The sequence below is a fragment of the Chelmon rostratus genome, chromosome 12 (genome assembly GCF_017976325.1).
Source record: "Chelmon rostratus isolate fCheRos1 chromosome 12, fCheRos1.pri, whole genome shotgun sequence".
Lineage (NCBI taxonomy): Eukaryota > Metazoa > Chordata > Actinopteri > Chaetodontiformes > Chaetodontidae > Chelmon > Chelmon rostratus.
This window is the reverse complement of record NC_055669.1, coordinates 12,865,752-12,880,828: the sequence shown is the minus strand read 5'-3', so window position 1 is coordinate 12,880,828 and position 15,077 is coordinate 12,865,752. Positions and strand designations below refer to the sequence as shown.

The 15,077-nt window shown below is 44.3% G+C and overlaps 1 protein-coding gene across 3 annotated transcripts in view; it reads left to right on the top strand.

Annotated features, from left to right (window-relative positions):
• LOC121615411 (ephrin type-B receptor 1-B) overlaps positions 1-15,077 on the top strand; it is a 151,424-nt gene that overhangs the window by 43,712 nt on the left and 92,635 nt on the right. For all 3 annotated transcript variants that reach the window (XM_041949763.1, XM_041949762.1, XM_041949764.1), the window contains exon 2: positions 2,149-2,213. In XM_041949763.1, the coding sequence (XP_041805697.1) occupies positions 2,149-2,213 (65 nt within the window). The remainder of the gene's footprint in view (positions 1-2,148; positions 2,214-15,077) is intronic.

The window sequence follows — 15,077 nt, the reverse complement described above, 5'->3', positions numbered from 1 at the left end:
ACACAGAAAATTGCTCCCTTAGTTGGCTGGTGAATGAGTATGTGTGTGTGTGTGCAGCACGTCTGTGTGTCTTAACGTATATATGTGTGAGTGCCGCTGAATTACCTAGGCTAATTGGTTTCATGTCTGAGGACAGTTTCTCCCAGTAAGTGGAGATTGAGAATGAAAGGCCTCTTTCCTCCCTACCGGTGGCTTGTCACTCATCCTCAGTGTACTTGTTTTTTACCAAGACCACTTGAACTGCAGATGACGGGCTTCGAGTGCTCCATCATTTGGAATGATTTCTAAATCACTGCAAGTTCAGTGAGATTTCAAATAAGCAACAGCTGCGGGTGTATGCTTCCTGGTAAGGGGGGGGGGGGGGGCTGAGGACCTGGAACCTCCTCTTGAACGAGGGCAGCGTCTGACGGTTCTGCTTTTGCATTCAATCCGAGTGAGATTTCTCCCTTATCAACAACACGTGTGGGCGTCGCTAGCCAACCGTTTGCTGTGATAGTGGACGGCGTCCAAGCCAAAGACACAGCAACCGCCGTTCCTCTGAAAATTCCCACACACCCTGCTTATCTACGACAGATCATGACCCAGACATACCGTTCACTCTTCTGTCTCCCAGTTTTTATCTGTTTGGCCACAACAAACATGACTGAGGGCATGTTGTGGCAGGGGACATCAAGAAAATGTGAAATATGCCCTGATTCACTCGCAGTAAGATGGAGGGTTTAGGCTACAGAATAAACTGTCTGTTACAGGGGGAATTATGAATCTATCATTACACTGCTAAGGCCATGTCACTCAGTCCATCGCTCTATAAATCTGTGTGATTGTGTGAGAGGTAGGCGCAGGAGAGACCTGTGGTACGCGATGTCCTTCCCACCTTCTTTCCTGGAGCTATGTGAGGTTTCCAGGTTTCACTGTGCCAACGAGGCAGATATTAATCAAAACAGGGCTGACAAACTTCTTGGGTGAGCTGCCAGACTTATTTGTCTGGGGTGTGTCACTGAGGATAAGCAAAAGGGAGAGAGAGCAAGAGTGGGCAATTTTGTGCTCTTATATTTCATAGATGTGACACTTTGTGTAATATTAGTCCAGAGTGAGATGGATTATAAGCCTCTCTGTGCCAGATTTGAGTTTTTATTGTCTCATTTCTGAGCGCGACCCATGTACCATATAGTTATCTGAGGTGCATGTTGACGTTTTGTGCAAATGTTTTGTCTTTCCGCTTCTCATTTAATGTACTACAAGGAGTTTTTAACTGGCTATGAAACAGTCTCATGATCTACTTAAGCAAACGAGATCATCAGCAAGAAGATTGGCTATTTCTTTATAGTTATTCTTAATGTCTGGCACTGGGTTGGATTCCCTGCAAAATCAGACAACATGATTTACAGCAAACAGACTGAAAGAGTCTGTTTACATTAGACTAAAATAAGTTTTTTCTTTCACTCTCTTCCAAGCCAAATGCATGCAGCAGCCAGATGACAGGAGACACTGGAAACACTACCACTTTTGTCCACAGGGGTCGCTAAAATCATCACAAAATGAAAGTTCCTGGCAGCTGCTTTCATTTCATGTGCCATACTAGTTTACAGAGAGCGTCCCTACCAGGAGTAAACAAACTGCAGTGGCCTCGCCTCTGAGGGCTGTCTCTGCATTTGTGAGGCCGCTTTCTTTGGGTAAACAATGTGACAAAGTTCAGCTCTCACATGCAATCCCATACAGCGTTTCGCCTGTGCACGCGCACACACACTGACGCAGAAATATCCACTCATTTTTACATATCGTGCAAATGCATGCACACACACGAGCACAGACAAAGGCAGGATGTAGTTTCATGCTCACACAGAGAGAACACAATACAAAGCTCAGCATTTAACAGCATGACAGAGGCTCTCAGACATTCCTTCCAGCAAAGTGCCAAGGCTTTGTTTCCATGTCTCTTGTCTTAACAGAAGTCTAGTAGAGATGGATGAAACGCTGTGAAGGATTCATCTCCTTTCTGTTCATCGATGATAGTGTCAAGTGATCACTGGGGCTTGAATGCAGTTCGGCTCTGTGGAATGATACTCAAAATAGCTTTTTTTGTGGGCTAACCGCTCTCTCTCTCTCTCTCTCTCTCTCTCTCTCTCTCATTCTCTTTCTTTGCTGCAGAGACCGTGATGGACACTCGGGTGGCCACAGCTGAACTGGGCTGGACAGCGTATCCTAATTCTGGGGTGAGTCGCTCATTTCCAAACACATGCGCGCGCTGACAGTAACATGAAGCACAGTGCATGTACAGATCAGCCAGCCAGACAAATAGGCAGGAAGGCAAGCAGGATGGGAGTATAGACTTAAGTAGCGCCCAATGTAGCTCCTATTATGGGTATTATTTTCTCTCTGTCCCAGCTCATAATGACTTAATGACATAATGGGTCCACGTAAGCCCCAGAACACAGTACCTAAGTCCCTGTAAATGGAAGCTGGGGGGATACCATAGACATAATGATACTGTAATGATACATTTATGCAGGGAAGTGGAGGTATTAGGATGAAACGGGGGAGGAGGAGCTAAGAGGATGGAAACGCTCAGGGCTTTTTCAGATTTTAGGAGAACTATTTTCAACTTTCAGGTAGTTCCATGTACATGAAAGGACTGCAAATGGAAGAAAGTGCCAAGTCATCAGAATGGGAACAGTGTTTTTTTTTTTTTTTCAAAGAATCACACTATCAGAGGTGTGATTGCCCTATTACACTGATGGACCTAAAGAGAATTTTAATGCCTTGTTCCCTGTGCTGTAATTTAATAATTCAATGAAAAACTCCATAGACCAACACTGATAGCATGAATCTTGCAGGAGCTATCCAGGATAGACAATGACTGTTTCCTGCATTTTCTGGGTCTTTGGGTCTTTATGAGGCATTTTACACGTGTGTAAAGGGAGCCTTTATTGCTCTTGAACAGAGCCTTGGCTCTGTTTAAACATTGGAGAGTGTGGCAGCCCACTGTTTTTGTCTCCCCGAAGGACTACTAACTAAAACAACCTGGAACCTGGAATAACTTAGTGTGCTGTGTGTGTGTGTGGACGTGTATTGCTCATGTTGTGGGGACATAAATCTGTTCACACAGTCACATTGTGGAGACTTGCAAGTCCCCATAATGTAAATCATTAAATTTGATGTTGGGGTAAGGTTTAGGTTAAGGTAAGTCTATGTAATGTCCCCAGCAGTGATCGTGTGTGCCATTTTTAACAGGATCTCATAGCTGAGACCTTCCTTATGTCTTCTTGTATTGCTTGTTTGAATAACAGTAAGTCTTAAAAAGCTGTAATAACTCATCAGTCATGCCACTCTTTCACCATGTCAAATGCAGTTTTCCCTAATCAGCGAAGGCGTGTCCTTTAATGTAATGGCTACATGCTGATTTATTTTTTTTACTGTCTGTAAATACAACATGGTTGGACTTGTGAGATAAGTAGCTTGTGATAAGAGACCAGAAAAAACATTGGTGCTTTTGCCAAAACTTTCTTAAAATCAGCAAGATTATGTTGCAGATCAGGCAACATAATTAAAACAGCAGAAGCGGCCCCTGTTCCAAATGTGGGCTGTGAATTTTTCTATTTTGATTTCCAAAGTGTTGGTGAGGATGTATGACTTGTTACCTCACAGCTAAGTAATTGCTTAGTGGCCTATCACTCATCAGTTTGGCTTTCAGATGAACAACTGGTTAATTTCATTGCCCTGTTCAGAAGTGGACTCTGCACAGCTTCAATCTTGCTGCAAATCTGGAGACTCTGAGTTTGTCTTAAGACGTGTTGATCTCCTGCTTGCTGTGAAACACAAACAGTTTTTTTTTTCATTTTGAAGGATCAGCTGGGTCAACACATGACAACGCTTCATCACACTTACATAATATTGCAATAGAATAAACATGATTTTTTCCAAGGATTAGTGTCACGTTGTCAAATCTTTTTTTTTTTTTTTTCTGGGAAGAGGAAATATCCAGCAAGACCCACTGAGTAGAGACATCTACAGTGCTATCTCCATCGAAGCTTGTTCAGTTCAGCAAGCCTCCAGGCACACAGAGCCTCTTGTCTGTGTTGAGAATAGTTTTTTAAGCTACTGCTAAGTTCAGGCAGGGAGAGACCTGCTGTAGGGAGAATACACTCATAGCGCTCACTGGAAGAACTTACCTACTACGCAGCTGCCTTGACCTTGCTGGTAGAGATGCAGCAGGATTTTGTAGAAGTGCACACTCTAGCACACACTCTCTCGCGCTCAAGCACGTATACACACGCTAAATTCGGCTGGTTTTAAATGGAGCACCGTTGTGTGGGAGCTTAAAATGCAATTACATAAAACCTGGTCATTATCAGATCATTAATAATAATAGTAAAGTACCACGTTGTTGATTTGGAAACCCAGTATTTAATGCATAATCGAATACATTTGTTAAAATGAACATATTGCACATCAGCTGAAGGTAAACTAAAGAAATCAGCCTGCAGGGGGTATGAAAAGTGGTGTCAGTGTCAAAATACAGTAAATACATTGCACTTTGACACGTATAACACATACTGGTTTTAATAATCTATATTTGTGCTTATAGCCAAGGGCTAAATGGTCAGTTTTCTTCTATTTGTGAACCTGATAGCTGCCTCTCCAACACACACACACACACACACACACACACACACAAGAGAAAATACACACACACTGTTGTAGCTGTAGTGTTGTCCCTGTGCTGTTCGATACAACTCATTAATTCCCTTTAGTGAGTTCTCCTTCAGGAGTTAATAAGAAGTGTATATGTGTGTGTGTGTTTGAGTCAGGGCGACCTGAAGGGTTAATTCTGAAGGACTGCAGAAGCAGTGTCATTAGTTCCAGTGGTGTAAACACGAGGACATATCAGGGCTGTCCGTGTGAATGTATAATGCAGCGGCAGTATGGGAATGCACACTCGTGTGTTAGCATCTGCCAGAGAGAGGGAGAGCTCAGAAGGAAAACAAATGTGGACAGCAAACAATATTACAATATTCCTTCATAATGTGCATTCTAGCTCCAGATTTTTTCATTTCAGATGGAGATTTTTCTTTTTCCCTGTGGACTTTCCAATAAGTCTCCATCCTTATGAGTCAGTTCTTTCTTTTCTTTCTTTCTTTTCTTCTCACTGTCTTCCTCTCACGCACGCACTTACTCAATGACAAATAAAATACGGAGTCCCACAAAGGCAGTTGACCCCCGACCTTGCCATGTGGCGATGTGACAGAGCCGACATGAAAATCAATGACACACATGCACACACACGCACACACTGGCCTCACTAGTGTGCATTTACGTGCACTTATTACTGATGTGATTATTCTCAGCTTTCAACAGTAACCTGGTTTCTGAAACATCATCTAAATGATCTCAATCTCAATGTAATCTGGGCTTTCAGAGCTATCCCGCTTCTGTTGCGGACACAAATGTTTTATCTGATGTCCTGCTTGGTTCCTCGCAGTAATCTGGTTTCTCGTGTGCAAAATGTAAGCATAGACGCTGCGCAGAGAAGGTGATAAAGAAGGTGACAAGATGGGGTCCCGTGTTGCTAACGTATAAGGTGGGAATTTTATGAGGTATGGAAAGGAAAGAGAAATGGAAGAAATGAAGAACAGCAGAAAAGTAAGGCGGTGTGTCCGCAAGGTGTTTTTAAAAAGCAGGATGGTGCGGGAGGTGCTGGGAACAAGCACCAGAAGAAATGATATTGTGAGGTTTATAATGTTGAGCCTGTAGCACTATGCTGGCACAGGGAAATATATAAACCATAAACACACAGTCTTATGAGGAAGAGTGTTTGGCCCATATGCTCCTGTACATTATTATCTTGGCCAGGCATAAGCATGGAAGGGATAATGCGTTTGGTCATGTGTGAGCACGTGTGTGTGCATGTGGATGTGTCCGTGTATCTGTGCACACTTGCATACCAACGAAGCAATCACCCTCATATTTCTGTGCACATTTATGATTGCATGCCTCTCGCGGCATGAACAACCTATTTTACTGACTGCTCTTTTTCGCCATTGACTGTTGACTCCTCACCCTTCTTTACCAGGCAGTAGGGGCCGCAAGCGATTAGCAGCTGCTTCAGAATGCCCCCAGACACTCTTCTGGTTATTTACATCTTTGCTTTCAGGGGTGACAACCTCACGCTCCAGTTTTAACTTGAGGTGTTTGGCTGTGGCAAACAATGTAAAGATGCTGGCAACCTGAAAGGGATGTTTTGCTGGACACACACGCACATCAAACCGAAACCTTGACAAGAGAAACCGGACTTTCTTTATCTTAATTTATTTTTTCATCATTCTTGAATAATTTAGATAAAAGGAAGACCAGAAGAAATTGCTTTTGTTTGGAGGGGGGGATTAGGGGTGCGTGGTGTGAGGGAGAGAGGAGCTGGGAAGAGAGATGCGGTAGTGATGGTGGAGAGTTGAAAGGGGTTGCAGGGTCAGGAAGAGGGGGTGGGGAGGGAGGGATTAGGGGAAACCAGATTGATAGAGGGTAAGAGATCAATTGTGTGTGAAGGGGGCAAAAAAAAAAAAGAAAAAAAACAGCCCTGTTGGCCTGAAACATTCAGCTGTGGCTGTGCATGTGGAGTAGAGCTTGGGCTAACTCATGTGACTCTGGGAGATCACAGACTAGGATGGAGTCTAGGCTGGTGAGAGCCTGCAGGGAGGGGTGTTGGAGGGGGGTTATGGGGTCAGCGGGGCAGCAGTGCCTGCGCTGACAGAGGCTGTGGGTGCTGTCAAGCGCAGAGAAACAGGGCAGGTTGGTGTGGTTGGAAGGGGATAAAGAGGGGGCCAAGTGAGCAGAGAGACGGGTGTGAAGGATAAATGCTGGAGGCCAGGAAAAGGCGTGGGGACTGAGACAGAAACTAAATTATACAGAAGTCCCTTCATCCTTTGGTTGTAGCAGGTGCATGAGAAGGTATGGAGGCAGGATAGACCTGACATGTTTGTTTGTATTTACACTTCCTTGTAATTCCACATGTGGGCTTGTGTGTGCTCAGGCATATCTTCAAGTGCCTGAGTGTGCACCTGCATATGCGATCACGCACGAGTGCAGGTGCTGTTGGAGGAGAGCCGTCTTTGGGCGTGCCCGGCACAGCACCCCTGCTGCGCCCGGCGCTTCAGCAAAGCTCCTGTGGGCCCGAACTGGACAGGTGTCAGCATACACTCAGCGATTCCTAAAGAGCACAGATAGATCCATAACAGCCATCTCACCATCTGCTGACCAGACTCAATACACCTCAATTATTCATACCCTGACAGACAGACCGGCAGTGGCTCAACCGGCATAAGGGAACACAGGAGGGAAAAGTAAAGTGAAATGAAAGTGAAAAAGAATGAAAGGCAGCGAGGAAGGAGAAGGGGGCTGATTGAGCGTAGATGAAAAGAGCCGGAGAGAGACGGAGAGGAAAAAAAGACAGAGGATAAGTTTGAAGGGGAGAGAGAGAGAGAGAGAGAGAGAGAGGGAGGGATGAGAGAGAGAGAGAGAGAGGGATGAGAGATGGCTGGAGATGAACTCTGAACCTGCAGAGCCTGCGCAGAAATAGAATGAGAGGGGAAAAATGACAGTGAGTCATGCCGGCTGCGCTTCGGCGGCCAGGTGAGAAGAGGGCCTTCATTACATGCATGCATGGGCACACACACACACACACTCACACACAGACAGAGGCTGCACACATGTGTGTAATAATTTACAAAGACATGAGCACATGCACACGTTCGCACATACAACTCCTTATAAACCCTTCGGGAGTGAGATGCGGCTAAAAAAGAAATTGAATGTTTGTGCACGTTTGCGCAAATACACACACACACACAGCTAACATTGTAATGCCAGTGGGAGACCTGTTTCACTTTGCCTCCATGGTTATTGAGTGTGATTTAGGTGTGTAGTCAGACAGCTGAATTTACTCTGAGCTCAGACATAGACATCTCCACTCAGCATGAAGACCAGAACAGTAAGACAGCGAATCGCTCAGATGACAATGCATGCATTGCTTTCTGTTTGTGTGTCTGTGCGTGTGTGTTTGTGTCACCTTTCTGTAGAGCCACTCCCATGTCATGTTGCAGCTCCAAACATTTGTTTTTTGTTGTTTTTTTTCTGAAGGTAAGATTTCATTTACATTCCAAATCTCATTTGCAAGGCAGACATGGCCGAGACAGCAGCGTCTGCAGAGCATGCAGTTCCAGACAGAGCGGAGCGTTACAGCATGTGTGAGCGGCACAAGTAGAATATAGTTACAAGCTAAATCAGACTGGTTTGAAATTCTGCCAACTATTTCTTCATTTTTACCTTCTTTTCCCCATTTTTCTGTTTTCCTCCTTGAAATGAAAATAACATGCGGCTACCTCAATTATTGATTTCTTTCCCGTGGATTTCCCCTCCACATTTCACATGTAAGAATTCTCTTGGATGTATTAGGAACAGAGGACTTTTTTTTTCGTCAAAGAATAAATAAAAGAATAAAGTGATGGAACTAGGGCAAAAAGGAAAGGAGAAATGAGTCTATCCTTAATTTGGTATGAATCTGGAGGAGTGTGAAGGAGTGGCTGGAGGCTGAGTCTGACTTGTGTGCAGGAGTAATTGTGTGTCCAGCCCGGTAGCTGTACTACCTGCTATATCAGCAGTCCTACAGAGCTGGCAGAAATGGCTGTAAACCCTTCCATTCTTCTCCTCCAATTTTTTACTCACAGTGACTTTCAGTCTTTTTTTCCTGGAGTTTCTTTACTCCAGCTTGTCTGTCTCAGAGCTCAGACTCCCTCTTCGCTCCATCTTCACCTACCCACCCCCACCCACCTTGTGTCTGGAGGATAGGGCTGTCAAGTGTCATGCTTTGCGGGGTTTTTCTACACATACATGTAGACAGGCAGGGGCCCCTTTGCACCCAAAAGCCTTGATACCTTGCCATTCTCCTGTCCCCTGCTGACACGCTCTTTGTGATTTGTCCTTAAATGGCCTCGCCTTGAACCGCAGGGGGGCAGGGAGCCTGCAGGGTGACAGCTTTTACTCTTACAATTCCTTTTTTTTTTTTTTGCATTTCTCTCAATCCCTTCATCCCTTGTTATAACATTCTATTTCTGTTCATAACTCTTATACCTCTCGTCCACGCTGAATTATTTAAACTCTAACTCTTTACATTCTGTCTGCTGCTTCTGTAGCTGTCTCTCGCTCTCCTTCTTCCACTTTTAGAGTTTTCATTTTCTTCTCCTTACATACCTGCTGGTGTGTATATATATATATATATATATATATATATATACACACACACACACACACACACACACGCACACAGTGATGGGAAATCATCTTCCTTATCATCCTCCATAATAGATCCATAAAGTTGCACAGGCTGTCAGATTGCATCACAACACACGGCTTAAGCTTTTTACACAGGGTTATTCAGGGTAATGTTGCTACGGGTAACTGAAAGCCTTGCTGAGGCAGTGTTAGCTGTGCGCTTTTGCTAAAAGCACCTGAGTGGGTGTTACCAGGTGCATCGTGAGATAAAAGACTCCAGGAAATAGTTCTCTGTTTCAGCACAATTACTTTCACCTTGTTTTTGTCCTTTACATACCTTTATTTAAATACCTAAGTTAGAAAATATTTGTTCTTAAAATCATTGGGACTACAGATCAATAATCATCATCACCAAAAAATGAGGTCCGAGTCCTTTAGCCATAAGTCAAGCAGTCGTTTTTCATCGCCACATTCCACTGGTTTAATATTATTCAAACATATTATGCAGAAGTCACCCAGTACATTTTTCTTTCTATTTTAACACCAGCCAGTTTATAATTCCATAATTCACTTGTTTATGTTTTCCCACCTACAACATCAAGCAGCCTTGTAAAAGCTTCACCACCCACCAATCTCTATGAATTATGTTTGTCTTAATAATTCAATTTTTTTTAAATCTTCTGTAGGAAGAGGCTAAATTGCCTGCAAACATGTAAAATGTAAATGACATTATTCTTGGGTGAAAAAAATGCTGCCTGCTGTCTTCAGTGTAAACAGTGGAAGCTACATTTAGTAACTCCTACAACATCGAGGAGGTTCGTGCTTACTAGCAACTCAATCTAAAAACATCCTCAGGCCAGCGGCTCAGCTTCCGCTTCAAAGCAACCAGCATGTAACTGAAAATGCGAGCGTTAGTGAGGATATTACAAAAGTTGGATGGAGGAGTTGAAGACTGGGGTGCCTGGGTGGTTGTTCACTTGAATGGCGCAACGTGATGCCACATTACCTGCACCGCTTTCAGGATCTAAGAAAAAAGGCCTATAAAAGGCATTTGGGAGCATGAAATGACGCCAAATTGCAAATAATGTGTCAACCCAGCACATTTCTCACTTGGTGCAAAAGACGCCAGTACAGACAAAGCAAAACAAAAAGTCTCGGATAGCTTTTGCTTCTATTCAGCAACATCAGTGTGAACTTACTTGCTTAACACATCGGTTCAGTAAACGTATTGATTGGGGGCATGGGTGTGGTCAGGGAGCAGGTCTTCAATGAGTCTCATGCGGACGGAGTTCTGTTTGGGCTCAGTCAAACTGTGTGACTGTAATTATAGAGTGGCTGGGATCTGGCAGGACTTGGGAGTGTTTCAGACATCACCATTTCCTCCCCATCCATCACATTCAGCCAGGCGGAACTAGGCCACAGATGCCCCGCAAAATAATCATTCCCATGCAACTGGCCTGACAGCAGCCCTCATTCAATAACACAGCTGATCAGAAATGATAATAGCAATCATGCCACTGCATATTTTAGAGGCGGCAGTCTGGTTTGTGTGTGCATGTGTGTGTGTGTGTGTGTGAGAGAGAGAGAGGTGGGAGATGAGGCGTAGCTTTCAGAATATGTGAATTTACAAGAGACTATGAGCATGTGTCTCAAAGCCTGTGAGGGGATGTGAGTAAATGTAGCTGCAGTCTTTGTTAAGAGCGAGCCAACTGTTGCTTTATATGACATGTCCATTCTGTCGACTTCAAGGAACAGACCTAAAGGTTGAAATGCAAATATCCTCATTAAGTCGGAGGGATTCGAAACAGCCGTTGGAAAGAAAAAGCTATCTGGCTTGTGATTACCGTTGGCGGTGAGCTTTGCAAAATGAGAAGAGCATCTTTCAGCAGGGGCATAAAGAGTTCAATCCCTATCTCCGCTTTTCATGTCCACCTATAATCCACTGTCCTTCGGAGACCTTGGCCTTTACAAATCTGTCAATGTGAATTTCACCTGGGTGTGTGCCCTTCCTTCTTCTCTTCTTCTCTCTTTTTATCAAAAGCCAGCTTTTTAAATGCTGATTTATTCATGCCTAATTATTAAAAAAATGGATTCTATGAAGGTGTACTTTCCCTGCCTCAGTGCAATGTTGTGTTGTCATGAATAACAAATAGGCTCATTATTGAAATGTCCATCCTAAGCCTGTAGTATGAAAACCAATCTCCTGCTTGCCTCCGCCCACATGTTTTAGCCCTGCAATGATAGATGAACAGACAACTCTTGGGTAGAGAGCGCTCTCAAATGTGCCAGCCATTCCTCTTGGGGGTTACAGATGTAAACACAACACCCCAGCCATACTGTTGGCGGAAACACTATATAAACACAATCTCGTCCCAGAATCCTTTGGGGAGCGTAAAAAAATGAGGCAACCTCTCCTACTGACTGCGCTCCTTTGAAGGGTAAGCTCAAACTTGAGGGCTTCGCCTGAAAAAAGACCGAAAAATTCAGCTGCAAACTGCTTAAGCGGAGCGTTCTTGGGGACAAAGTCGAGAGGTAGACGGCGGCGGTGGAGCCGTTCCATTTGGACATTGCTCTCTATCGTTTAATGCATCTCTTGCCTTGGGTCCTGCTGCAAAACCCCCATCGTCAGACTGAATGATGGGAGTTTTGACAACCATTCAAGAAACAGTTGCCAGACGCTCGTGGACTATTTGCGATGGCATTTTGTAGACCTTTCCAGGCTGAGGAGCTCTAAATGTGGAAATGCTCTGAGCTGCTCATCATCCATCTGTGTTCAGTATGTCTGAGCATGTAGCTGCATTAACTGCTGATGGATTTGAAAAGCATTTTGTGAGTGTGACTCCAGTGAGAATCAGACAGCAGACTGGAGGTTAAAGATCAGCCCAGTAGATGCTTCTCTGTACAAGTCTTGTGTGAATTGACTGAAGTTGAATAATGAGCTGAGAGTAGTCAGGGTGTGTCTTTATGTGTGTGTAGTTAATCCAGAGCCACAACCAGACCTATTGCTGCCAAGTGTTTGGCTGGTTTGTATGATCAAGGGTGGTTACAGTGCATCAGGACAGAAGTTGTATTGCTCATACTTTATACCTGAATTTCATTTTATGGCAACCATTGGCCCCTGTCCACTAAATAGTCTCAGGAAAAATAACACTCAGGAACTAAATAAAGCTAATTTGTATGCACTCTACTTTGCATTTCCACAACATCTGAAGAACCCTGAAGATTAGGTAAATTACCCACAACAGAAAGGAACAGCTTTACTGGAGACACATGTTTTTTCAGGTGAAGAAACAACACAGAGCCGCTGTTGTTCTTTGTCACCTTCTGCCGTGCAACTCTTATTATGGATGTTGGAAAGGAGACCTGCAGAGGTAGAGAGAGAGAGAACACACCAAAGAGGCAACACTCTGTCCAAAATACTGATGATCTGTGGTTCTGTTTCACTGGTTCAATCAATCACCACTCACCCACTCACCTTATCTTACTCTTCACTACAATGTCCAAAAGTATACTAAATAACCTAAAAAAAAGACACTCCCCTTCCCACTTATAATATTGACCCAACTGGTAGCCACTGCTGAGGACTGTGTGAGTGACTGCTGTAAACAAGTTGTAGCAGGTTTGTGTTTGACCAATCAGAAATTTCCAGCAAGTATGATCATTTTTACCTATTTCTCCACACATGGTCATACTGACCACACATAATTTCATGCTGCCCTAATGTTAATCTCTTGTGCAGTTGATGACACCTTGGTGCTTGGCAACTCTCGGTCTCTGTCAAAGGATCATTGCTTGCGGTCACGTGTGCTTTTTGCATATGCTAATTTACTTTCAAATAGAAGTTAATACATTTATTTTGCTGATCAGTCAAATGATTTAAGAAGCTGTGTTATGTTGGAGTTTATAATTAAAATGTCTGATTCTGTATGAATAAATGGATGAAGAGAAAGATGACTGCTGCCCTGGCCTTGGAATTGCTTCAGAACTTGGACAGCGATGGCTGTGATGCAGGGGATCAATCGGAGGTGGAAAGTGACAGCGATCATTCCTGGTTGCTTGAATACTCTTCGTCCTCATCAGAGATTGATTCAGAGTCCATACCGAGGAAAAAGCGGTGGCCACTTTCATCAAAGACTATGGATCCAGATGTTCCGTTCATGGCTGATGCTCTAGTAAGCTCTTGGCGTGAGATTTCCTGCACTACCTGTAGCCTGGGCTATTCATTAGTTCTGCTGGTCCTTTTATTATATCACTATACTATGCTATTATTGCAATTCTAGCACTCTCAGCCAGAGGAGGCTGAGGCAAAATATCTTGACTGAAGCTGCTGGCCTCACAGCATATGCCAAGTGCAACATCAAAGATGCACTCACGGCCGTCTTGTCTGTATTTGACCAACCTGTTGGCCCACATGCACCAGGCCTTCAGCTAACTCCAATTAGAAACCATCCGCTACGTGGTTAAGTTTAGGCACCAGAAGTACTTTGTGAGGTCCAAGCATCAAAACTACTTGGTTAGGTTTAGGAAAAGATGTTTCACTTTTGGTTTTTGACGGGACAGGAACCCTGGTGTCCTCGGTAAAGGTTGAGTGTTTGATTGACCCATCCATTCATTCCCCCCTCCTCTATCTGTGGACTTTCTCGCTCTTTACACTACGTCACCTTGCTCAGAGGGTCTAATATTGTGGTGGATGGTTTAACAAGCAGTTATTTGAAAGCCCAGTGCATCTCATACTGATACTAAACGTACATTTTGCATCAGTATGAGACACAAAGGGGTGTGACAAAGCGTAAATATTTGACTCTCTGGGAATGAGAACAGGCTTGCTTGATGATGGCATGCTGAAGCGCATCAGGAACTGCACTGTGACTGAGGCACACTGGCACAGTGGAGACAGCTCCTGACGGTGGCTGAACTGAAAGCCTTCACAGCCCTGTTATATATCCACGGAGCACAGGGTACAAAAAACATAGAGTTGGCCTTTGGTTGGAAAAATGTGGCTTCCCGTTTTGTTAAGAAAACCAAGGCCAGAAATGGCTTCAGGGAGATAATGGTATTCCTGTGGTTTTCCATAAAAAGGAGACCTGACATGAGAGTCTGCAGGATGACAAGTCTGCCCTGGTATCAGCCACTTCATACAAGTTGGTTTAGAAGAGCATAGCCTGTTACAAGCCCTGTGCCAACATAACAATAGATGAGCAGCTGGTCTCCACCAAGGCCCAGTGCAGATTTACTCAGTACACTACATGAGGAATAAGCCTGATGAATTCTGCATCAAATTTTAGCTAGCTGCAGATGTCCAATCAGAATACATAGAGAACGGGGCTTTGTCTCTGGGAAAGGAGCACAGGTAAGCTCATGGGAGAGAGTGTGCTGGTGCAGCTATTCCCAGGGAAGGGAAAAAATATCACCACAGATAGTTTCTTCACTTCTCTCAAACTGGCCACGACCTCACAGGCCGAGAAGACCAGCCTTGTTGGCACCCTCAGGAAATGTAGTTGTCCCCCTCTGCAAAAGAGCACGTGGAGCTGTTCAACGAAAAGGTTGTGCTCATGCGATTCTTGCCATCTACCAGGGAGAGCCCAGGCAGAATGTGTGGATCCTGAGCTCCATGCACACAAGCGTGGGCATCACCGATGTGATGAAGGCAACGCGGGAGTCAGCGATGTGCTAAAACAGCATTAAGTAAAGCCGACGTCCTGGATCAAATGGCAAGGGCGTGCTCTGTGAAAGGCGGTACACGTAGATGACCAGTGGCTGTATTCTCTAACATCCTCGACCTGGAGGGGATCAGTGCTCACATCCTCTTCATGGAG